Genomic DNA, 26,768 nt, shown 5'->3' with positions numbered 1-26,768 from the left:
TTGGTTTGCTAGAGATGATTATGGAAGAACAGACATCGGACTTGTCCTTCACGGTCTTGTACTCTTACCTTTCAGATGTCAGCTATTGAGAACATGGCGGAGAAGCTGGAGAGCTTCAGTGCCCTGAAACCGGAGGCCAGTGAACTTCTGCAGTCAGTTCCCTCCATGTTCAACTTCAGAGCGCCTCCCAATGCCCTGCCGGAGAACCTCCTTCGGAAAGGGAAAGAACGCTACACCTGCAGGTGACCGCAGGGCCCGTGACAGCCCGCTTTCCCCAAGTCTCCCCTCTGATTGCAAAAGGCCCTGCTGTTTGTTTTGGAAATTATTCTTGATTGGATGATTAATCGTGACCATGATAGATCTCCAGCACTTCAAAGTACTCTTTATTTAGGGAGATATAAAAATAGTGGTTTTAAAAAATTATTATTAAATGAGAATTTTAACACAGGCCATTTGGTTGTGATAAATGAGGTTGGAAAGAGTCCAAATACTTGTTTCACTTTGATATTTATGAATTTTCTTTCACAGTTAATTATTTTCATCCAAAGGTATAATACTACTGTCTTCGAGCATACATTTATTAATTGTCATGGCATTGAAGAATAAGGCCATTAACAAAGGACGAATAGGGTCGATAAGTGAAGAAAGCTAGTTAATAAGTTTCTTGTTACCCATCAGTAATACAGTAAAGCTTGCTTTTTTTCTTTTTTTCTTCCGTTCAATAATTTGTGCTTATAATTTCTGAATTGTCTTCGGAAATTTGTGGCATCTGACTCAGGCATATCAATTTATCTGCTCTTTGGAAAATGTGTCACTTTCTTTCCAGAAAAGCTTTTATAGGAACATACCTTGATGGATGGGGTCTTCGAATCTTGTCTGATCTGATACCACTCAATGTACCGAGTTGTCACTGCGGCTAACATGTAAAATGAGTTGAAACATTTGAAATCTGTTTACATCAGCCCAGAATCACAGACTCTTGTCATTTTTTATCCCCTTGTCTGGTTCAGTTTTGTGACTGTAAAGATACAGAGTTAATAAAAGAGGCGTATGGGGGTCATCAAAACTAAAGTCTATTTTCATAAAGTGCTTGCTTATGCATGAGCAAATTCAACCAGATCTCATAATGCAGCCTTTATTAGTGGAGTTATTTATATCTATAGAATGGCTTTGTTGCAAATTTTAAATACCAAAGACATGTGAGTTCCATGTAAGATTAATTAAATCAGGAATCAGCATCTGGCTTCTACGCAGCTTGAGTGAAATAAAGTCGATTGTGCTGACTTTCTCTTATAAACATCTTTCATAACAGATACTGTGGCAAGATTTTTCCAAGGTCTGCGAACTTAACACGGCACTTGAGAACCCACACAGGAGAGCAGCCTTACAGGTTTGACAATGATTTTTACTAAATACCTTGGTAAATGCTATAGTAATTAGAGTGGATGTATTGCCATAATTTTAAAGGAGGCTATTTAGTGCATGTCTGTATGTCCTTGCAATTTTGAGTCAAAGAGGAACGACTAGTAGCTAGGATAAAAGGTATAAGAGTTCTAATTTTTTAAATCAAGGCTTTGGACATCTCAGTTGAAAAGGTCTAGCAGGATCTAGACCTAGGGTCTAGATCTAGATCTAGCATAGAATAAGCATTTAAGAAATGTTAGCTTTTTAAAGACCATTATTATTGTTTTAGTGAGAGAGAGTATGGGGTGGGGAGAGGCAGAGGGGGAGAGAGAAAGAAAATCTAATTAAGCAGGTTCCATGCCTAGCACAGAACCTGACACGGGGCTCGTTCCCACCACCCTGAGATCATGACCTGAGCTAAAATCAAGAGTCAGACGCTCAACTGAGCCACCAGGTACCCCCATTTAAAAAACTATTTAATGCTCTCTCTCCTCAATAATTGGTGCAGTATTAATTGACAGTAATCAGAACATTGCAGCCTCTCTTTCTCAAGTCTTTAATCTCTGTGAGGAGTTAACAAGCGGTGTGTAACTTTATTTCCCCGGTGTAGCTACATATGTGTCCCCAGGTCCCATTAGGAGGTTTAAGGAGTAGACCTTAAACCTGGAGAAGTGGGAGACGGTAAGGAAGTAGGAGCAGAAAAGATGAAATAGACTAGTTATAGGAAGAGGGGAAATTCTACCAACAATTTCTAAACTGTCTCTTGGCTTATTCTGTTAAATGTCAAAATCAGCCACGTGACACATGGGACATGTGTCTAACTTTAATATTATTGTTTACTAAAGAATGAAAATTATCCAGATCCTCTTCAGTTTTAAAATAAAATCTACATTGTTTTATGTGCAATGCTTTGCATATAGTGCTACATGGTTGTAAATATTTTTTAAAGAATAAATGTGATTTACCTTAAGTCACATTGTGATTTCATTCTGCCTTGAAATTCTGATGCAGTGCATATACTTAAGATTATTTTTGTCTGCATTCTCTCTCTTTCCATTAAAATAAATTATTTTTCAGGTTTCAAAGACTTTCTTACATATAAGAAAAAAGAAAGTGGGCAGATCAATGAATGCTCATTTGAAAAGAATTGACATTTTAGGAGAAAACTGGAGGGACTTAAGCTCAGCAAATAATAAAATGTTTTCTTAAATTCTTTCTTTCCTACATGTTTTATAAATTACTAGTCAGAAATGATACTTCTACTTTAATAGAATGGACTTTATAGAATAAATCTCAGAGAGATATAAAAATGGAAATTGTTAGGTGATTTCCCTTTTTGAGAAAAATTTCAGATCGCAGGAATTCTGCTTCAGTGAAGGAAAGATTTCAGCACTTACATTTTATTATGGCCAAGGATCTGGTCTCGACTATATTGTGCTCATTTTGCTCTGTACTCGAATTCAGTGGTTTTAGTCTACTCCATAAATGGTATGTTTATTTTTAAAAACACAGGCCAGAATTTTGGCATAGCTAGAGATCTTAAACAATTTTTTGTCTAGCTCCTCTGTTTTACAAGTGAAGAAATTCAGATGCACAGATGTTAATTGCCTTCTGTAAAGCCTGGTATTAAAAGATCCAGAATTAAAACCCAGATTTGGAGCTCCCATGTCAGAGTTTTTATCTCACACCATAATCTCAAAGGCTCCCATGACCCTTGTGTTTACATCCAAATTCTTAATGAGTGTATTGGTCATGATATATGTATTCATTTTAAGAATTTTTAGAAACTTAGACTCCTAACTACCCTAACTAATTTATTGGAGCAGAAAGCGATGATTTTTTTTTTTTTTTTTTATTATTCAGTAGCACTCAAAACTTTTGGCCAAGACATTAGCAGAGGAAAGCTACAAAAATAGCAGATGATTTTTGTGTAGAGTGTTCTTATTGGCTGATTTTATCTGTATTAGTGTAGATGATGTCTATTAGATTTGGAAGAGCCCCTTTGCATACGAGCAGAAAGCTGGAAGTGTGTCAAAGGCAAAATCTCTCTAATTCATGATGTTCATAGAAAATGTTTTGAGTGAAAAATGTTTGATGGGAATATAAGTTTTCTCTAGTAGCGTTTTTGAGGTTGTTCTGCTCAGTACAGCACAATTGTGCTAATTGTATCATTATTCTCATTGTAGTGGGCCTTGGGAGTCCACAGAGTTATTGCAGAGGAGGCCATGACTCATATATATATATTTTTCAAAGGCAGAGGCTAAAATAACACAACTACTATGAATGTGGGGTCTCACGCATTTTTAAATTAATATTGTAAGTGAGTAAAGTTGAGGAGCCTCATCATGCCAGGACAGTTTTTTAAGGGGGAAAAATGAAATCAGTCCTTGAGTTGGTTTATTGATACTATGCCAAAGTAACTAGTTTAACAGATTTATTTTCCCCACTGAACTAACTAGACTTCTGGCATCACGTAAAGACAGCCGTAGAAACCCAAACACTTCGAGTGGAATGGGGTGATTTCTGATGTAGAGCACTCGAACCACTGAGTCTATGTTCAGAAGTGGGAGAAGGACCCTTCACATATGGAAGAAGAAGTTCAAGATTGGCTGCTAGGTTAAAAATTTTCACTTAAAAGTCATCTAGAGAAAGCTCTTTTTTTTTTCTTCTTCTTTTTTTTTTTTTTTAAGAACACACATACAAAAAAGCCACCCAAACGAATAATGCAGTCTTTACTTTAAAATGCCAAAGGAGACTACCCCATAAATTGTCACTTTTCTTCTTTATCCGTAAGAACTAGAGGGTGAAAAAGGAAAAAAAAAAGAACTGGGGGGTGTATGGAGTCAGGAGGATACGTTTTTATATATGTTTAAAGGAGAACTTCATAATAACTTGTGATTTTTTTTAATCACATGGAAGGCAGAAACAATTAGCCAACCAATAATAAGTGTTTTCCTGGAAAACCAACCTGGTTCAGAAATGCCACAAACTCTGTAAAAACAGAAATGGAAAGTTGGGGGGAATAAGAAGAGCAGAGATAATGAAGACTTTATTTTATTCCAAAAGTAGAATTTAGTTCTACTTTTACTTTCTTTTTTAACAGTTCAAAGGTGGGGGTACCCGGGTGACTCAGTGGGTTAAGTGTCTGATCCTTGGTTTCCATTCAGGTCATGATCCCAATGTCCTGGGATTGAGCCCTGCAGCCCACTCCCTGATCAGTGGGGAGTCTGCTTCTCTCCTTCTTTCTCAGCCCCTCCCCATTCTTACACAGTCTCTCTCTCAAATAAATAAATAAGTCTTTTAAAAGATACAGTTTAAAGTTTATTAGAGTAAAGGCTCTGGGGGCTTGTAATCACTACAGATTATGAAAATTTTATTGTCTGGTGTGGGCTCAGTTTTTAAAGGTTTGGATTCTTTACTGCTCTTTTTGAGAAGATAATGGAAGTTCCTTTAGGTTTATCAGTTGAGAAAGTGAATCTACCAAGAAACTGTTCAATCTGACTCTGCAATTTTGAATTTAAGAGTGATCTTTTACTTAATTTGAAGAATACGTGAATTTGTTTCTTGTTTGTTTACAAAGGATTTATTGGTATTGTCCTAAGTAGAAGGTAAAACCACGCTACTATTTCTTAATGTCCTTAATTCTGTGAGGTTTATTGAAAACATGAAAACTGATGACCCTAATAAATTTGGAACCAATCAAATTGTTGATACTTTATTATGGTTTTTCGTAAAGTCATGAAAATCTTTAATGGAATCAAAGTCTATTGGAATTGAAATCTTGGCTGTGGAAATAGTGTTCTTCTTTTTCATTTTCTCTAAAATGTTTTATGGGTGATCATTTTGGATATCTGGCTTACGTGTCTTGAGAAATATCTTTTGATTTGCTTGCAAATATTTTTTTTGTGCTTATTTTTCAGATGCAAATACTGTGACAGATCCTTTAGCATCTCTTCCAACTTGCAGAGACACGTTCGTAACATCCACAATAAGGAGAAGCCCTTCAAGTGTCACTTATGTGATAGGTGTTTCGGTCAACAAACCAACTTGGACAGACACCTAAAGAAACATGAGAATGGGAACATGTCTGGTAGGTAATCCGTTGTGTTAGGAGGAGAAGATGGCTCAGTTTTCTTATTTTAAAAGATAATCATGAATAATATTGTATGACAACTATACTTCTTAAAAAAGAGATAATTATGATCTTTCTTCTCTCCTTTCGCTTTGACACCAGAAACAGAACCTAAAATTTGCAGCATGTTTCCCTTAAATTATAGAGTGCCGTGATAGGTGAATAATATACAACTCAGGACCTTATTTGGATTGTTTTCTTATTCTCCTGGATTCATCTCAATTATGGGTAATCTCAAACAAAGAGAACCATGACTCAATCTCCTAGGAGAGTTATAAATCAGGATTTCCTAAATTGCAGGGAGAAATCTTTCTGCATATTGGTGCAAAATGGGGACTCCGGGCATGGCAATGTTTCCAAAGTGGCAGCCCCAGAATATTGTGCTCTGAATATTAGCTTAGAAACCATGGCTGTGTTTGCAGAGGTCCCTACATTTCAGAGAATATCCCCAGGGTAACTTCAGAGATTCGTGATGGAAGATTGTTGACATGATCAGAGCAACCCATAGCAAATGACAGTGGCGTGTGGTTTGGGTCATAAATTCTGATATAGAATTGAGTTAAAAGTGGCCAAAAATCCCTAGCTTTCCCTTAAGTCAGACTTGCCAGCACATAGCTAGCAGAAGAGATGGTAGTTTTTCTTGCCTTTGCCTTTGGCTTCTAAGAGTTAGATAATAAATCATTAATTGGTATTTGCCAACTGGTATATGTGTTTGGAGCCACACCGTGTGGCTATAATTTGTTTCAAGAGAATCAAGAAAATGCCTTGGGAGCAAGGGAAGGAGCAAGCAATGGGTTCAGGAAAAGAGATTTTAAAAGCAGGAAAATGTTGAAGTTGTACAAAATAGCTATTTTTACTTAAGGAAATTATTTTATTATTAATCCTTCTCCCCTTGTACACAGGCACATGGGTTACAATCTTGGAGGGCTACTACATAGAACTGTATTACTGTTTATTTTCCTCTGTTTATTTTCCAAAGTCAAATGACTGTGGTCTCAAGATACCAGATTTTAGAGACGGAAGTATAAAGCAGTCGAAGTCTAAACTGGCCACACATTCCAACCACGTGCACCCTTACGGCATTTTCCCATAATTTTTCTAATCAAAAGTATGCTGTTTTTGTTTTGTTCTTTTAAAGATTTATTTATTCCAGAGAGGCAGAGGGAGGGGCAGAGGGAGAGAGAGAAGCTCAAGCAGACTCCCCACTGAGAAAAGAGCCCGATGTGGGGCTTGATCCCAGGACCCCAAGATCATGACCTGAGCTGAAGTAAAGAACTGGCTCCTTAACCAACTGAGCCACTCAGGTGCCCATAATCAAAAGCATTTGGAAAATAATTAAATGAGTTAAAAATGTAACATGTCTAAGTTCAATACTTGTTACCCGAGATAACTTTATTCAGCTGAGAGCTGTTCTCCCCTCTTATCTTGGTTATCTGGACTATTAGGATGAACTGTGAGATTGTAGTTACCTTGCGGGAAAGTAAGTGTTGATGTAAATTTGACCACATATAAGGTGTTTATAGTTGTGTAAATTTATAAAAACCTCACAAACATCCTGTGAGAAGGTATTCTGATTCTAGCTTTATAGTTAAGGAAGCTGAAAATCATCTTAGAATGAGCAGATCCCATATTGTCCTTTTAATGCTGTCCCACCTCAGTTTCTGGGCTGGTGTGCTAAGTCTACTCACTGCCTCACCCACCAAATCAGAATACAGAATTTTTGGCACGTTTTCAGTCTTTATTTGGTAATGTGCTTTAGCACAGGAGCAATAAATACATATTGACTGCAACCAGGAATGAGTATATAGTTTCTTCTGGAGGAATCTATTTGGGGCTTCTTTATAATTTGCTTCACCCCATTTCCTCATTTTATGAGTGAAAATCTCCTCTTGTCATAGTGGAAATGGAAGGAAGCTGTGGGAGAAACATCTCTGGGAGACTGTGCCACATGACTTCAGTGGTTCAGAATATTCCCCAAGGTACTTTCATCAGCAGGCGTGTGGTAATTTGGGAAGATGTTGGCCTCCTGAAGTTAACATTATTAATATTCCAAAGAGCCTGTTTTAGGAAACACTGATCAAATGAAGAAGGAATGAGGTTCAAAATAAGTTGTTCATATCAATAGTAGTCTTTTCCTCAAAAGACTCTCTACCCCCAGGTACGGCAACATCGTCGCCTCATTCTGAGCTGGAAAGTACAGGTGCCATTCTCGATGACAAAGAAGATGCTTACTTCACAGAAATCCGCAATTTCATTGGGAATAGCAACCACAGCGGCCAGTCTCCCAGGAACACAGAAGAGAGGTAAAGCTGAGTTTTGCCTTTTTTTTTTTTTAAAGATTTTTTATTTATTCATTTGACAGACAGAGATCACAAGTAGGCAGAGAGGCAGGCAGAGAGAGAGAGAAGAGGAAGCAGGCTCCCCGCTGAGCAGAGAGCCCAATGCGGGTCTCGATCCCAGGATCCTGAGACCATGACCTGAGCCGAAAGCAGAGGCTTTAACCCACTGAGCCACCCAGGTGCCCTGAGTTTTTCCTTTTTAAACGCTCTGATTTCTGAAATAAGTATGTTCCAAATAGATTTGCTGTGCTCACTTTTGTGACACACTGAAACTTCTACCAGTGGTGGCTGGCATTTCTTTAGTACAGATTAAATACTAAATGCTCTTCAAAGCGCTTTGTGTGTATGAATTAATTTAATTATAATAGCCCTATGAGGCAGCTACTATTACTATGTAATTTTATCAGTGAAGGAATGGAGACATCACAGGTTAAATAACTTGCCAGAGGGCACATAAGTAATTAATAAATGGGATTCAACCTGGGCCATCTGGTTTCAGAGCCTATGCTTTTACCACCATTCTGTTCTGCTGTTCTTGATAACTAATTAGACTATTTTATCAAAACTTACCAAGCAAAAAGGAAAGCCACCACAGGGATTCAGTTGATTCAGCTGTGACTACTATTATATATCATGTGTATATTACAGATAATATAACTAGATGTACATATGTGTGTGTATGTGTATATATATGTGTATATACACACACACACATATATATAAAAGGTGTGTGTGTATATATATACATATCTGTATATAACATACCTATTGAATATCATTTAAATAACTTTTACCTAAAAAGCAGTTGAGACTTCTTGGTATGATTCTGTCACTACCTATGGGCTCTCTCAGGTGGATATGCATTTAATTCTGGCATGTTTGTTTCAGTGGGTGTGATCATCTCTGTTTTTAGTGACCTGGTGCCTTGCTTACCTCTTATCATTATCAACCTCAAGCATATATGGCTTCATTCCTAGAGAAAAACTTTTAATGCTGCTGATAATAATAAATACTTACCTAATATTTATATTTTATATGATGTTAATGAAACATTATTTTATCAAAACTACCAGATTTAATTCTTCTTATCTCTAAGTTATAATTAAATATCTGATATTGAGAACTAGATTTTTTTTAACATAACTATCCAAGAGCCTATTCAGTTAGGATGCTGCGTAGTCAATTTTAATGTCAAATGAAATAGTTCTTGAAAGCTCCGTTACTTTTCATCACACAAGTATTATTGTTAGTGTCCTCTGTTTTTTGATATTATTAAAATTCAAATAATTATTTAAGGTAGTTTTTACATTAAGCCAAAGTTCACATAAACATTATTTCCCCAGATAAAATTATATATAGAATTCCCCAGATAAAATTATATAACAGAAGAACCTCTTTTCTTCAACTTATTTAGGGGAAAAAAGAGAGAAGATCTGCTTTTACATGACCCTTCCCAAATTCTAAGAAGTCTGATAAAAGCTATGACTTTGTGCAGTTGGACGTATCTTTTCCTCTGCTTGCCCAAGTGTGTGTGTGTGTGTGTGTGTATGTGTGTGTGTGTATGTGTGTGAAAGGCAGAGGATGGAGGGAGTGAGATGAGCATATGTTCAGAAATACAAAGTAGTGTGTAAGTAGTGCCTTACATTTTGATAACAACATTTACATGACACAAAAGAAATGTTGAACAAAAACCACCATTTGGGTTCTGAGATGCCTTTTCAGACTTTCTAGCCCTTTCTTGGAGATTTGTGAGCCCACATATAGCTGCGACATCTGGCTTCAACATGTCCAAACAGCACAGAAGTAAGAAGATTGAGTCATTTAACTTCCCCCCCCTCAACTCCTATCGGGGCTACTTTTGAAGAATAATTTATCCCCCATAAATTGCCACATTTGAAAGCATAATTAACAAATAGGTTTTCTTAATCATGTTGGCTTTATTACTTTTGGTTTTCATCCATGCATTCTTTTGTTCTTTTACTTTTTCTTTCATTTAAAAAAAATAACAGTTTCAATCCATTCAAGCTAACAAGTTGGCAGTGTATCTGGAAACTAATAATTTATGTCTGTGCAAAACACGTTTTAATCATTCTTTGATAAAAGTGGTTAAGAGATTGGCTGTATAAAAACATTAATAATGATAATACAACTGTTTTTAAGATTTTTACTGTGTGCATCTGTCACACCCAACGTTGTTTTGTTTTGTTTATTTATTTACCCCAGAAAATCTAAGTATTTAATTATCTCTTTTTTTTTTAACATGGGAAAGTGATGGATTACATTGCTGATACCTGATCTCCTATAATCTGAAAAATAGTTCTGTTAAATGCGAATAGCCCACATTTCTGTAGCAATAACTTAAATTTCAACAAGCTTTCTGAACTTAGGGGAAGTGCCTTAATTTCCCTGGTCACATATATTTAAAAAGAGGAGATTAGGAGGACATACTCTGTAGTTCAAAGCATTTGTAATTAATCTGGAACTAAGTTAATTTTGACTTTTAAATATTACAATGAAACTAAAATTCAGTTATACATATTTATATATTTTTAAGATTTTATTTATGTATTTTAGATAGAGCACAAGCGGGGGGAAGGAGAGAGACAAGCAGACTCTGAGCTGAGTGTGGAGCCTGACATGGTGCTCCATGTCTCAAACTCTGAGATCATGTCCTGAGCTGAAACCAAGGGCCAGGCGTGCTAAACTGACTGAGCCACCCAGGCGCCCTTCAATTTATATGTTCTTTCTGTTTATTTTAAAGCCTGAGAAATTTGTCCTGCTTTTATAGATGCTCTCAAATGTATCAAATTGGGACTTCTTTGTAATTAAACACTTTTTTGTAATTTCACATTTAAATCACATACTATAATCCTTACAACCACAAACTAAAGAATTGCAAAGGACTTTTAGAATAAAATATTCTTCTTTTGTATCACATGAGACATGCATGCTAAGTAAGATTCAAAAGATAATCGCGCAATTGCATTTTTAGATAATTGCCCACCCTGATGTTCTTTTGAGAAACAGGGAACTTTGTTACATTCAGACCATTGAGGATAGTTTGAATACAGTAAAAATAAGTGAGCTCTCCATCATTTCCAAGCTTGAGCAGGATGTCTAAGTGGCATACACCACAAATGTCACCTAGAAATATCAAATACCGCGTGTTCCCTGACAGCTCTCTTAACATTTTCTTTGAACTCCTTGATTCACTCTAGGTGTCTGTGTTGAAGTTTTTGTCAGTGTTGTTCAGGGATATGAATTTTCCAGAAAACTATTATTTTAAATGGTGGGCACTTATATGGTAATTAGGTAACATTATGTAGAGAAGACATATGTAGGCTTTTTATATCATATATAACAGTATCATTTATCAGGCAAAGGTCGGATAAGGAATAGGAGCCTGAGACAGTTTTTCTAGCTCTGCCAGAAGCCCCATTTATCCTCTGAATAATCACCCAATTATTGTTTTCTTCATTCTCTCATTTGTGAAGTAACATTACTTTCCATGGTTGCCATAAAGCATAAACAATAAAAATTGCCTGTAGAAGTGCTGAAAATCCTGAACTATTTTTGGGAAGACATGAGAAGAGAGCCAGCTGCACGTTTACAAATGAAACCAATAATGGGACCTGTTTCTTTTTTATGCTTTTGAAAGAATGAACGGCAGTCATTTTAAGGATGAGAAAGCTTTGGTGACCAGCCAAAATTCAGATTTACTGGATGATGAAGAAGTAGAAGATGAGGTGCTGTTAGATGAGGAGGATGATGACAACGATATTACTGGAAAAACGGGGAAAGAACCAGGGACAAGCAATTTACATGAAGGAAACCCTGAGGATGACTATGAAGATGCCAGCACCCTGGAGATGAGTTGCAAAACGTCCCCAGTGAGGTGAGTACCTGGGGTGACATTAGTAAATAAGTAGGCGTAGATACACATATGCTTGCAAGTCTCTCTGCTCTGTTTTTCCATTAGGGCAATATTTCAGGCCATGGCAGTTGATGAGCATTGAATCATAAAAAATACATTTGAATTAGAAAACTGTATTTGGTGGATTCATTTTGGATGGGTGAAAACAAGGTAGCCATCATAATCCACAAGATTAGAAATGCATTGGTGTCTGTGGAACCCTGATTAACCTGAGATGAGAAGAATAAATGAAAATTAGATGAGTACCCAATCATTTACGTAGACTGTACTGTAAAACCCAAAGAAAAATAGAGATGGCAATATTATCTAATTCATTAAAAAATCTTGTATGTTATTAATCCAATATTAGGGAGATCAGTATCACTTAATTTGATATGTAAACTGTACAGGTAGGTTTTTAATGGGAAAAAAATGAACCAAGTAGTTAAATTTATAAGAATATTCTATTTTCATATGGAGAGTGGGTGCTCACTAAGTCTTATCATGACTGGCTTTATTTTAAATGGACATTATAAACTATAAATTGTGCCTCCACCGCATTGCTGATTCCACACCATTGCCTTTACCTCTTATCTACATTTGCTTTGGTTATGAAGAATCTTAAAACAAACATGCTTTTAAGATACAGTATGTGTAGACACTTTAAAGAACCCAGTAATGGATGCATGCTTCTTGATACTGCAAATATAATACAAAGTTTGACAGCTGTATGGATTCACATGAAAAGTGATTTGGTTGGATAACAAACTGAGAAAGAAAGAAAAAACCCTCTGTGCTTTCCCATTGGTTCATTTTAGGTATAAAGAGGAAGAATATAAAACTGGACTTTCTGCTCTAGATCATATAAGGCACTTCACAGATAGCCTCAAAATGAGGAAACTGGAAGATAATCAATATACTGAAGCTGAGCTGTCTTCTTTTAGTGCTTCCCATGTGCCGGAGGAACTTAAACAGCCGTTACACAGAAAGTCCAAATCACAGGTACATGTTCTCCTGCAGCACAGCGTCATGGCGACATGGTGCCTTGGGCATCAAAAGGCAGATAGTCTCTCTGGGCAGTGCTATAGAGTCTGAACAAGTTCAGTTGCTTGACTCAAAACTTTCCTACCTTGACCCTATGACCGAATCCAAGATGGTTCCCCAGCACAGCCATGAACATGGCTGCCCTCCGCACAGATGCTTCCATGACAAACCTTGTCCTCCAGTAGCTTTTGCCTGACTGCAATTCTTTCAGTTCTGTAGAGGTAGTCCGTAATGTTTGCACCTATTTCTGTATGACTTCGGAGGGATTTTTTAATTAGTTTACATCTGTAATTCTTGTCAACCTAAGTGTATTTCCAGACTTTGGTCCCTTATTATATTAGTAAATTAACAAGTCATCTAATTTATAGCATCTAGGATATAAAACTATTAAACTGAGGATCAGAGATGAAATGAGTTGCCCGAAGTCTGTAGCATCTTACTGGCAGAGCTGGAAAGAAAACCAATTTATTTTTAATTGAATGAATGAATGAATGAATAGTACATTTATTGGGTTCTACGGCATTCTATCAGCACTGTGGAAACAAAAATAAATCCATTTAAGGATCCATAAATACCAATTAAAAGAGCCTCAGTTCTTTATCACAGAATAAAGGAAGTCAGTACTTTCTGCTGACATCCCTACTCAATCACATTGTTCAATTCATTTGGGTTAATCACAAAGAAGAAGAAGAAAAGAAGCTTCCCGTTATTACCATATTTGTTGGTCACTTTGGTCTAATTGAAGGTGAGCCCACTTTGGTGGTGGCCTGACATATCAAACCACGTGACTGCATTGGCTCGTACATTTAGAAATGCTTTCCGATTTGGCTGAGATGTTTTGGCCTTAGCCATTTGCTCTTAGCAGCAAATGTGGTCGTATCTCAACTAAGGTGCGAAAAACATCGTGCTAGTGGGATCATGTAAATTCTTAACTCTCAGTCAATTCAGTAAAAATTGAAGATATCATGTAAGATAATAATAGGCAAAAGGAATGTTCGTTTTGCATTGAAGTAGAGGCAGCTCCTTACCCTCAGAGCTTCTAGCTTCATGAACTTAAGAACATCACATCAAGACTGTGGGTGCCACTTCTTCATTGTAAAGTGGGGTGACTAGAGGCCATATCTAAGGTCTCTCCCTGGTATATGATTCAGTGGGGATAAATATTAATTTTCCAGTTCCCCACATTAACAATAAATTAGCCAGAGTAGACATCTCATTTTTACTTGGACATAACCATCAGAGGTAGTGAGTATTTTTTTAAACCCTTGGTATCCCATTCTTCCTTCCTAATTGATCGGAGACATATCAGAGGATGCAGGCTTTCTTTCCTTTCTTTTCCTTTCCTTTTTTCTCCTTTCCTTTCCTTTTCATTTCATTTCTTTTAATTATTCCACCAAAATGCTTATAAGACACAGTACCTAAAAATTCCTGAAGCTGTCCAGAGTGATTGAAAACAGAAAGGTCAAGAACCCAGAGATTATAGATGTGATCTATTTCAGTACCAGCATTGTGACATAAAGTCCCTGCCTAGCTGGACTAACAATTACCATCACAAAAAATGCTAGTGTGTTGTATTTTTCATGTTACTTGATCACGCCGTATATATCAGTTTAAATATGGTCAGGCCTTTTTGCAAACTAACTTTATTTCATGAGACTTTTTATTCATTCATTCAATTGTTATTCACTGTCAGTGATGTTCAAGGAGTGGATCTTTGTACATGAAAATGTGTATTTTACTTGATTACCAAAAGGCAAGTATTCTATATTTTCCATTTTCTAGAATCTGAATAGAGATAGATGACTTACTCAAAACATTGATATATTTTCTCTGATTTTTATAGTGATTGAATCCAAGATAGCTGAACAATACAACAGTGGCTGCATTCTGCATAGTCACCTCTTTGAAAATTCCTATCCTAAAAATTAATTTCATGACAATAGGTAGTTTTTATATCCAGCAATCTATGTTAGTTAATGCTTATAATTCCTTCACAGCCCTTTGAGACAAGTTTTTGTTATTATGATCCCCATTTGGTAGGAGAAAAGTGACCTTGAAAGGTAAAGGAACTTCCCCAAGATCACACAGCTATTGAATAAAGGTCATTTAGAAGCCAGGAACCCAAAGTTTTCTCTAAGTTTCCTTTCATTTTTCCAAATATTGGAATAGGCTTTGTTAAAGCCATTACAGAATACTCTTTATCTTGATATCTAAAAGCGGGTACTTAATAAAAAGTTCAATGAGTTTAGTGCTCACCTTGCTCATATTTTAAACTCTTAAAATAAAACTCTTAAAAGAACAGGGACTGTATATTACTTGTCATTGATTCCCTAGGACCTAGCACAGTGCCTGGTGTAGAGTAGATGCTTAAGAGTTTTTTGTTATATGTCTGTTGAGATTTTGTAGAGGTCCAGAAGGTAAATTGCATACATAAAAGTCAAATGTATACATTGAGAGCAATGACCCAGCAAATCAGAATCAGCCTACAAGAGCAGATTTTCTAACTGAATGCCATGATTACGGAAAAAACCACAGATTGGCCACATGTCTCGGCATGACTCTCAGAGATGAAATTCTGCTTAACAACAGAGGCATTTGGTCTTTGTTTACAGACAGTGGAATGTCTTTGGCAGGACTTTAATGATCCCACTGCAGCAGCATTTTTGACAGGCAAGTTTAGCAGTGGATGAGACCAACAATAGCAAATCAACAGTGAAAAGTTCACTCACAAGTCAAGACCAAACATTTCATTTGACTATTTTACTTGGCAGCAAATGGGAGATTCTCTGGAACAGTTACTTAGAATTGACATGATAATAAGGAAGAAAGAGCACTTCTTCAGAGAGCACTGCCATGTACCTTCTGCTTGGCAGACACTGGCATTCAAGTTGGTCAGAACATTGTTGGGTCTTGTGTTGTATTTTATTTTTCAGTAAAGCTGACTTGATCTACCTGAGCTTGCAAGGTTTTGGGTAGTCAACTTTGAATATTTGAAACATGGAGGGAAACCAGAGAAAGGACACTGGATTAAAAGTTGGGCAGAAATCACTTGTGCTTCTGCCTCTCCACTGTCTATTTGAGTGACTCAGGGCAAGCTGTGTCACCGTCAGCGCTAACCCTCTCAGTTATAAAGTGCAGGAGTCGATGGGAAGGTGTCCTCTACTAGACCCCAGTGCCATCAAAGCAGGTCTATGTCCCCTTCATCGTTGCAGTTTCGATCGTAAGCACACAATAATATTTTTGGTGGCTTGAACAGGTGCACAAACAGTGGCTGGATGACATATTTATGCTGGGTAGGGGGAGGACTCGTGTTTCTCAATGGAGACACTTGACATTTTCGGTTGGACAATTCTTTTTTTTTTTTTTTTTTTGGTCCTGTAGGACATGTACTTTTGTGATCCCCAGGCACTGAAGACCAGCAGTAACACCACATCGTTACGATGACAAAAAGAAGCCCATGGTTTTCCAAACACATCCATGAGGGATGCTCCTAACTCTGAGTCCCATTCCCCCAAGAATATTCTTTGAATTAAAAGTGATGTTTTTCAGTGCCACTTACTGAGTCTCTCCTTTTTACCCCAGGCATATGCTATGATGTTGTCATTGTCCGACAAGGAGTCACTCCATTCTGCATCCCATAGTTCTTCCAATGTGTGGCACAGTATGGCAAGGGCTGCAGCGGAATCCAGTGCCATCCAGTCCATAAGCCACGTATGACATTACCAAGGTCGACCAGAGTGGGACCAAGTCCAACAGTAGCATGGCTCTTTCATCTAGGACTATTTAAAAGACTGCTGAGCAGAATGCCTTAGAAACCTGAAGGGTCACTCATTTAAAGTCTGGTGACCTTAAACTGAATGCTTAAAAAAAAAAAAAAAAAAGAAAGAAAGAAAAAGAGAGGAAAAGAAAGAAAAAAGAAACTATTTATTCTCGATATTTTGTTTTGCACAGCAAAGGCAGCTGCTGACTTCTGGAAGGTCAATGCAACTTAACGTGATTCCGTGAGAATGAGCAACTTGCGGGCAGGAGGCGTCCTGGTCCACCCTGCTCTGGGCTGTGGGCGGGCGCGAGGGCTGTGGGGATGGCGGCATTGACACGAATGAACACTCCGTAGAAACTGAATTCTCTTTTGTACAAGATCACCTGCCACATGATTGGGAACAGTTGCTTTTAATTACAGATATGATTTTTTTTCTTTGTTAAAGTTTTATGTAATTTAACCCTTTGAAGATGGAAGTAGTTGGATGAAATGCACACTCGATTATTATAGAAACTGATAACAGGGAGTCCTCGTTCCCCCTTAACTTTTGCCTTCTTAAGTACATTGTGTAAAACTAGGGAAAAAGGGTATGTGTATATTGTAAACTATGGAAGTTCCAGCGCTCAAAGAGGTTAAGTCAGTGAAGTAACCTGTTCATCACCAGTCCCGCTGCACCACTACACTAATAGAATGTTTGCCAAATCCTTGTAATAACATCTTAATTTTAGACAATCATGTCACTGTTTTTTAATGTTTAATTTTTGTGTGTGTTGTGTGTATCATGTATTTATTTGTTGGCAAACTATTTTTCGTTGATTATAATAGCACTGTTCCAGTCAGCCACTACTTTCTGACGTCTGAGGCACGCCCCTTTCTGAATTGCAAGGACCAAGGTGACTCGACCTGTGTATGGGAGTGCCAAATGGTGTTTGGCTTTTCTTAACATTCCTTTTTTGTTGTTGTTTTGTTTTCCTTCTTAATGAGCTAAATATGAATAGATGCAACTTAGTTTTTGTAATACTGAAATCGATTCAATTGTATAAACGATTATAATTTCTTTCATGAAAGCATGATTCTTCTGATTAAAAACTGTACCCCATATTTTATGCTGGTCGTCTGCAAGCTTGTGCGATGTTATGTTCATGTTAATCCTATTTGTAAAATGAAGTGTTCCAGACCTTATGTTAAAAGAGAGAAGTAAATAACAGACTGTATTCAGTTATTTTGCCCTTTATTGAAGAACCAGATTTGTTTTCCTTTTCTTTTGTTTGTAATCTCATTTTGAAATAATCGGCAAGTTGAGGTACTTTCTTCAAATGCTTTGTACAATATAAACTGTTATGCCTTTCAGTGCATTACTATGGGAGGAGCAACTAAAAAAATAAAGACTTACAAAACTGGTTATTTTTTCCACTGTGTGATATTTTTCCTTCTTGTGCAATTTTAGGGATCCAGTGATTTAAAGATATGATGTCTGGGAACTTGATGCCCTGATAGATACATGGAATGTCAAACATGTGTGTATTGTTTTGAGATGACATAGGGATAGACCTTGAACCACAGGAAATTGGGACTCTGGCCCATTCTTCTGAATTTTCTCTGTGCGGCACAAAGTCAGGGCTCACGTGCGATGCCACAGGGTCCTGGACGTGGTGTAAGTATAGTTAGTATAGAGAGTACCCTCCTGTTTTTCTACTCAACTTTATATAGTGCATCCTAAAAGTTGTTCTGATTTCAATTTTTGTTTTTAATTACATTAACTGTTCACTGATTCGTAAGACCAAAAAAAAAAAAAAATACCCAACCCTTTAACTTTTTTATATTCCTTCTAAGTCTTTGTCCACATGCAAAATATCATTTTTATAGTTATAATCAGAGTATAGACATGATGTTGTGTTTTCTTTATTTACTGTGACAAAAATTCTTCAGATAGATAATTTAGCAGTTGCCCCATGTTCCATCAGGTTTGATGTACTATAATTTCTTCAACTATTTCAATTTTATTGAAGATTTAAGCTTTCTGATATTCACTAATCAAGCAGTGGAATTTTAATTTTCATGCACAAAATTGATTTTTTATGTTCATATATGTACATACAGATTTTTTATGTTCGTATATGTACATATGTGAAATGTGAGAAATGATATTTCCATATGATAAATTCTCTGGTTGGGGAGCAATTATGAATTCTTTCTACTCCTTAAATATAATGTTGATTGTTTTTAGAATATGGAAATTTCAGTGTTGGCTGAGTATAGAGGTTTTAACAAGACCTGAAGAATAAATAATTATGACACATTGAAGAATAACTATGACCCATAGAAATAATAATAATTATAATAAATAAAACTAATCTCTTCATTTACTTATTCTTAGCCACACTGCCAGATACAAAGAGAATCTCCTCACATTCTCTCTAAATGTCAGTAGTATAGGAATTAAAAATATAGGGTATAAATATTGATTATTTTTAATAGAAAGTGTGTATTAAGAGAAAACATTCAGGAAATCTACATAAAATATAAATCTGACCTATCAAGGAGAAGACTAATATTGGGGACATAATGGGGATCTGAAACATGCAGTACATTTTTCTTTCTTTTAAAGAATGTACCTATAAATTCTGCAGCAGCTTGAATACTCTCAATGCTACTAAATTCTTGCTAGGTTTTGAGCATGACATTTCAGTTGTTTGCTAATACTCAGTCCCTCCGAATTCCAAAAAGGCTTTCAAGCCTTACGTTTCTGCAGTTTTTCCATTCTTTCTGCCAGCAGTCCTCCACCACGGACCTCTGTGGGGACTGGTGAGATATGGTGGAGACACTATTGAATTTGGAAACCCAAGGCCTGGGTCTGAGTTCTGGCTCTGCCGCTCCACTGGCTTCGAGGTCTCGGGCCAGTCACATACCTCTCAAAATCTCATCTAGGAAACCGGGGTCATGATACTTGCTTCTGCTGCTACTGCTTTGGGTTTCTGTGAGTGTCCAAAAACCAAAATGTATTTTTGGAAAGATTTGGTAAGAGTTCTGCCCAAGCAAAGCATTTTATAATTTTCATGGTTGTCATTCAGGAAACATAATATATGCCTTTATCTACCCATGTGTGTATGCATATGTGTATCTACAGACACCCAAACATAGACACTCTGGTAAGAGAAAAAATCTTAGGATATGACAGAAATGTACTCCAGACTCCACAGAAGTAGATGTGTTTTCTAGGAAAAAAATGTTAAAAGATATTTCTTGAACAAATATGTATCTTTGAAAACTAAAGCTCAGCCCTTCGAAAACATAAGTTTTCAGTGTAATTGTTGAGAGCTCTCGAAAAATTTAAGGAGAGTTAAAGCATCTTCAAGGAGTAAGCACCTTCATATTTTTATTTTCAGATAATGTCCATCAACCCGCCTTATTTCTGTACAGAATAAATGATTTATTCACTTTTTTAATTGCCTGCTCTGTCAGTGTCCAGCTGGGGACGGACCCATCTATGACCTCCGTTAGTCATTACAGTACAGGCAGCGTTCCTCTTGTTTCACAGATGAGGAAACCGGAGCTCAGAGAGTTTAAGAACCTCGCTCAAAGTGACCCAGCTGGGAACTGGCTGGCTGACATTCCAGCGGTGTCTGACTCCTTAGCCCACTCTTAGCCAAGAGTCTCAGGCCTCCTGATTTAGGCACAGCTAACGAAAGTCCAAAAAGGAATGTTCCAAATCAAAGAAATGTGCCCACAGAGAGTAAAGCTGACAGAGATGCAAATGTGCCCGGGAGACTTTTAGGCGTCTGAGTCTTGGCTGTAAAGAGTTTGAAAGGTGAGTGCCAAGCACTGGGTTCCAAGCTTTTTCTATTCAGGTTATCTCAAGTCAGAACCAGCAATACCAGTGCTTTTTTGAAAGATCCTAAATGCTTCTTTAATGAGAGAAGAGCCTTTGTAATCTTGTTTGCAAATTCATAGCAGGTGGCTTGAGTTTCCTCCTTACTCTTTTGGGGAAAAAAAAAAATTTTTACCCCAAACCTACATTTTGAAATTATTAACATGGAATGAATTAAGCCCCTTCTAAAATGGTTAGCAGACTCATCATGAGAGAAAGCAAATGCAGAAGCAAGTGAAGTTAAGAAGTTTGGAGAGCCAAAGAAAAAAGCAAGAAAAGAAAAATTTGGAGAGACAGCCAGCTCTTCCCCCAGACACTTAGGCTGGGATTTAATTGTCCATTATATTTCACAGAACCCATTTCTGAATATAAGAGGCTGTCCTTGGTGCAACATTTATTTAGAAAAAGGATGTAGGATGGCTACTATTAAAAAAAAAATACTGAAAATAATGAAGACTGGTGAGAGGGTGGAGAAATTGGACCCTTTGTGCACTGTTGGTGAGAATGTGAATTGGTGTGGGCACTCTAGACAGCAGTGCGGAAGGCCTCAAACAGTTATAAATAGAACTACCCTATGATCCAGTAATTCCACTTCTGGGTAGATTCCCAAAAGGAGTTCAAAGCAGGGTCTCAATGAGATATTTGTACACTCATGTTCACGGTAGCATCGTTCACAGGAGCTGAAGAGTGCAAGCAGCCCAGATGTCTATTGATGGATAAAGAAACAAAATGTGTTGTAGCCACAGAGTGGAATATTATTCAGTCTCAAACAAGAAGGAAATTCTGACATATGTTGTAACATGGATAAACCTTGAGGATATGATGCTAGGTAAAATAAGCTAGTCACAAAAAGACACTATTTGATTCCACCCATCTGAAGCATCTAGAATCGTCAAATAGAGTAGAATGGTGATTGCCGGTGGCTGGGGGCGGGAAGGCATAGAGAGCTGTTTCATTGATACAGAGTTTCAGTTCTGCAAGGTAAGAGTTGTGGAGATTGGTTACAAAATACTGTGAATGCACTTGCCACTGCTCAATTATAGCTTCAAGAGGGCTAAGAAAATAATTTTTATGTTAAGTATAGTTCACTTAATAAAAAAGAAAACAAAATAAAATCCTACTCTATCCACATGATTCTTTAAGCTGAAAGAACCTAATTCTATTTAACTCAAGCAGAGAAGCAAATTACCAGAGGGATATAGGAGAGCTCATAACAATTAGAGAGCAAGCTGGGGAATTAGGAGTAGGACATAATCCAGAACCAGTGAGCAGGCAATAGCAGGAGCCCATGGGACACCTCTTAGGCTGTCATCAGCAGGATGGATCAACTACCACTATGTTCAGTCTTACTTGTCACCCTGTGTCTAGTCTAGATTAAAACTCTAGTGATAGACCATGAAACTGGCCCTCCTGCAAACCCTTGACCTGCAAACCCTTGACCAAGAGCACCATTAAATGTCTCTAAAGGTAGGGCACTAAAGGCTAGTTTCTGTATAACTAAATTGAGAAGCTCCTCACAGAGAAGTGGGAATGAATGATGGATGTCAAAAACAAAGCATCTTCATGCCACTTGATGATAGGAAAACATAAGGAACGTAATATGTAAGGATCAAGACTTTCAGGGAAGGACACAGGATTTGGTAATTTTAAGGGTCATCAGAGGGGTGACCTGATAGCATGTACAAAATTAGGACTGTTCCAGAAATCGAAAGACCTACAATTCTCACAGGAATTATTGTTCCAGAAAATTCTTGATGTAAAGATCTTTGTTAGAGTGTCTGTGTGTTCATACTTTTAATGCTTCCATCATGACTCCTCCTGACAATTCTGCTAAGATTGGCAATAAAAGGGGTGCCTGGGTGCTCAGTTATTAATCGTCTGCCTTGGGCTCAGGTCATGATTCAGGGTCCTGGGATCGAGCCCCACATTGGGCTCCCTACTCCACAGGAAGCCACCTTCTCCCTCTCACACTCTCCCTGCTTGTGTTCCCTCTCTTGCTGTGTGTCTCTGTCAAATAAATAAATAAAATCTTCAAAAAGCGGGGGGGCACCTGGGTGGCTCAGTTGGTTAAATGGCTGCATTTGGCTCAGGTCATGATCCTGGAGTCCTGGGATGGTCCCCCATCAGACTCCCACCTCCACGGGGAGTCTGCTTCTCCCTCTGACCTCCCCTCTCATGTTGTCTCTCACTCTGTCTCTCTCTCTCTCAAATAAATAAATAAAATCTTGGGGGAAAAAAAAAGATTGGCAATAAAATTGTAGCCAAGTAGACATGGGTTAACGAGAATTTAAGCAGACTGATTCATAAGAGAATTTTCAAACTTCTATGGGATGTATGAGTTGTTGTGCTCAGTAAGAAACTGAAGTGTTTGAATCAAAAGCAGCCAGTTAATCAATGTCTAGAAAGGAAATCAGAAATCAGTTTAAATATTTAAAGCAGAGAAGGATTCAAAGCAAACGGTTACATAGAAAGAATTGGAAGTTCTGAGGAGGAAAAGGAAGACTAGAAGATAAACCAGAGACCAGGAAGTGGCCCGCCCCTCCCCACACTCTCCAGAGTCATGGAGGCACGGCCATGGTAGCTCCTACTGCCCCTCCACTGTTGGCACTGAAACCCTGGTGCTGCTACTCAGGGAGTCACTCTTCCTGCTGCCTTCTCAACTGCTCCCAGAGCCTTCCATCCACCTCACTAGAAGCCAGCTGGTGAAGGAGCTTTTCCAGCATCCAGCCCACAATACAGAGGAACAGTGGGACTGGGGCTGACTACTAATAGGCCATATCTGATATAGGACCAGCTAAACTGAGCAGATATACTAGATTAGTGGAGAATTCCTCTGCTAACTTCTCGTTGGTTTTAGAATGGATATCAGCATATCAACATGGCCTCCAGGGCCCTCCATGACCTAGTTTGTGCCTACCTCTCTAGTCTTGCCCCACTTGCCTGAAACCACTCTCGGTCAGCAAGTTCAATTTCATTTTCGAGGACTTCACACACGGCAGTCTGCGAACTTGGAATTCGACCTCTTGTTTCTCTCTCCATCCAGATCCACTACCACCTGCCCATTCTTAGTTGATTAAACTAATTTACTCTTCAGATTTTAACTTATCTCTGCTCCTTTTTGAGAGATACTTTCTCTGCTACCTTCTACTTCCCTCCACCTGTGAATGTAAAGGACCAGTCCTGTTGTAGTAGCTCATCAAAGCATTTACGACAGATTTCATGCACCTGTTACAGTTTGAACTGTATGTATATCCATGATATACTATGTCCACTTTGATCAATGCTATATCCCAAGTAGTTAGTACAGATTATGACACATTGTGACTATTCTACACATTTTATGTAATTAATGATCAAATAAATGAGTTGACCAAAAGGGTGTATATCAAACCAGTATCAGTGGTTACCTCTAAAATTGGAGTGGAAAAAAATTACTTTTTATGGTGTATAGTTTTATTTTAATGCTTTCAAGAAGAAAGAATTAACTTTTATGTTTAAAAACCACACATTTGGGGCACCTGGATGGCTCAGTGGCTTAAGCCTCTGCCTTCAGCTCAGGTCATGATCTCAGTATTCTGGAATTGACTCCCGCGTCGGGTTCTCTGCTCAGCGGCGAGCCTGCTTCCTCCTCTCTCCGCCTCTGCCTGCCTCTCTGCCTACTTGTAATCTCTGTCTGTCAAATAAATAAATAAAATCTTTAAAAATAAAAAAATAAATAAAAATTAAAAACTCACTTTTTTAAATATACCTCCCGATTAAGAGACTCTCAATTCTAAGAATTCATCCTAAGAAGCTAGTTAGCATTACACACTCATATTTGTACACATGGATGTTCATGAAAACATTAATAATTAAAAATGATTATCAGCATAGAGGTCAAACAAAAGAGACTTGCTGAAGTAAATTCTGCTGTGCCTGCATGACTATGGTTAAGTAAAAGGACAAAATAGGACAGAAAGTGCTTACATATTAAATGAACAGTAAGTTACAATTGGCTAGAAGATATATTCTGTCACATTTTGCTAGCTGGTAGAATTATGGATGAATTTTATTTGTCTTCTTTTTTTTTGCTTATTTTCATTTTTACATTATCTAAAAGTAAGCATGTGTTACTTTTTAAATAAGAGAAACATTATTTTAATATACAAGCAAAAAAATTTCTTCCAAATTAAGTAAATAGTATAAAGAGAAAAACAAGAAAAAACGGTCTTAACCGAGAGAGTGAGGAAGGTGTTTTTCAAATGGACAATTGCGAGCTGATTGAGGCCAACCTGTTGACTATGCAAATGACAACAGTAAGACCTATGAATAGTAATGATGGTTTTATCCAAGGTCCGAGGTCACACAGCTGATTTCAAGTCCAAACCCACCGCTTTCTGGAATACTATAGTGTGAACTGTTGTCTCAGTAAGGAGTAGAGTATGAGCACCATGGGATAAAATCCTGATGTCCAACAAGGAAGCTTAAGTCAAGGGTTTTTTAATGAGCTCAAGTGTTAGATTACCTCCAAATATGCCCAAATTGACTCCATGCCCTAGGTTCTGGACCTTATTTGAACACGTTTTTATGTGTAATTAACAATATAAAAATATCTTCAAGGTAATAAAGTTATTACACATACTAAAATTAGAGTTACAGTAGCTATTTCCCATATATTGATTTATGTTTATTACATTTTAATTTGGGGTTCTAGCTACTCATCAGAAATTGGGCTCTTTTAACCAACTGAATGGTGTTGACCTCATATAGGCAAGAAAGAAGTGGTCAAAAGCATCTTGCATCAAAACCTTGCTCCAATTTGACATCTCAGAAGGTAGAATTGACTTCTAATGCTTTTTCTACATTATTGCTTTGCAAGATAAATTTTGGCTTCTTCCAATCATCTTTTATAGGCAGCAGTATATTTAAGTCAAGATATATACATCAGAAGAACAAAGAATCAGAGATTTTACCAAAGAAGCAAAATTAACAAGACTAGCAGGAGGCCGGCTAGTGTCATGACTTTGTCAAAAAATATCTCCTCACCACCACCATTGAAGTCATCCTGCTCTGGAACAGTCACATTCTTTTCACCTAAGATAAACTGGATTTTTCTAGAAGCAGGGACATATTAAGTGATTTCAGTCAGTATTATTGTGAATTAGTGAATTGATCCTTTTCTCTGTGGTAGCAAGGGGAGGGGATATTTTCTGAAGAGATGACAGTAGGGTAAAAAAAGAATGTGAGGGGACAGATTGGAGGCCCTCTCTGAATGGAAAGGCTGGGGCAACTAAAACAGAGAGGGGGGCAGCAATCTAAGCATTCTATTTACCTGGGAGGGGAAAAGATTCCAGAAGGTCAAGAGGACAGTGCCCACTTCTTCGTTTTGCTTTGCTTTGCTTTGTTTTTGTCAAGGGCCAATTCTCTCATCAAATTCACTTCCTAAAAAGAGGAGTGTGGACTAAGGTCTTCCATTTGACAGATTCAAAGGAAGGTAATGGAAGCATAAATTGGGAACCTCAATGAAATTTTTTGAGAAATAAATTTATTGTGATAGCAGAAATATTCAATTAGATCTCTGGCTTTATAAACCTCTATTGAACAACAACAACAAAAAATATGGACTAAAGGGTAAAGACTTAACAGGGCCACCCAGGTGGCTCATTTGGTTAAGCGTCTGCCTTCAGCTCAGGTTATGATCTCCGGGTCCTGGGATCGAGCCCCACATTGGACTCCCAGGTCATCAGGGAGTCTGCTTCTCCCTTTCCCTCTCCCTCTGCTGCTGTTTATTCTCTCTTATACTCTTTCTTTCTGTCAAGTAAATAAATAAATAAAATCTTTTTTTTTTTTTTTTAAACAAAGCATAAAGACTTGCATTATTTTACTCTAAATTTCTTCAATGGTCTTTTTGGAAAAGTATCCCCCTATTGGCATTACTAATTCAGTGTCCATTGTTATTTATCTATTTATTTATTTATTTATTTTAAAGATTTTATTTATTTATTTGACAGGCAGAGATTACAGGTAGGCTGAGAGGTAGGCAGAGAAAGAGGAGGAAGCAGGCTCCCTGCTGAGCAGAGAGCTTGAGATTTGGGGCTCCATCCCAGGACCCTGGGATCATGACTGGAGCCGAACAAAGGCAGAGGCTTTAACCCACTGATCTACCCAGGTGCCCCTCCATTGTTATTTAAATGGGTGACATTATCCATGCTGTTCTTTCATGTACTTAAAATCAGTACTTTTCCTCCTCTTATTCTTCCAGTGAGAATTGTAGAATTAACTAAAAAGTAATTTCTAGCTCCTTTCATTTTTTTTCCTAAAATGCCATC

General features: G+C 37.5%; 1 protein-coding gene across 15 annotated transcripts in view; it reads left to right on the top strand.

The window, feature by feature from the left end:
• The window catches only part of MECOM (MDS1 and EVI1 complex locus), a 543,555-nt gene extending 525,561 nt beyond the window's left edge, over positions 1 to 17,994 (top strand). For 13 of the 15 annotated variants that reach the window (XM_045088070.1, XM_045088071.1, XM_045088072.1 and 10 more), the window contains 7 exons: positions 76 to 242; positions 1,313 to 1,390; positions 5,325 to 5,494; positions 7,695 to 7,839; positions 11,534 to 11,770; positions 12,607 to 12,790; positions 16,415 to 17,994. In XM_045088070.1, the coding sequence (XP_044944005.1) occupies positions 76 to 242; positions 1,313 to 1,390; positions 5,325 to 5,494; positions 7,695 to 7,839; positions 11,534 to 11,770; positions 12,607 to 12,790; positions 16,415 to 16,549 (1,116 nt within the window). In that variant the 3' untranslated portion in view covers positions 16,550 to 17,994. The remainder of the gene's footprint in view (positions 1 to 75; positions 243 to 1,312; positions 1,391 to 5,324; positions 5,495 to 7,694; positions 7,840 to 11,533; positions 11,771 to 12,606; positions 12,791 to 16,414) is intronic. The other 2 variants (XM_004756523.3, XM_045088076.1) reach the window with 2 other exon arrangements.
• The last annotated feature ends 8,774 nt before the right edge of the window (positions 17,995 to 26,768 follow it).

Source organism: Mustela putorius, unplaced genomic scaffold (assembly GCF_011764305.1).
Source record: "Mustela putorius furo isolate JIRA1106 unplaced genomic scaffold, ASM1176430v1.1 tig00003834_pilon_pilon_pilon, whole genome shotgun sequence".
NCBI lineage: Eukaryota > Metazoa > Chordata > Mammalia > Carnivora > Mustelidae > Mustela > Mustela putorius.
Note: the sequence above shows the minus strand (reverse complement) of the source record. Positions and strands in the feature narration are given on the sequence as shown.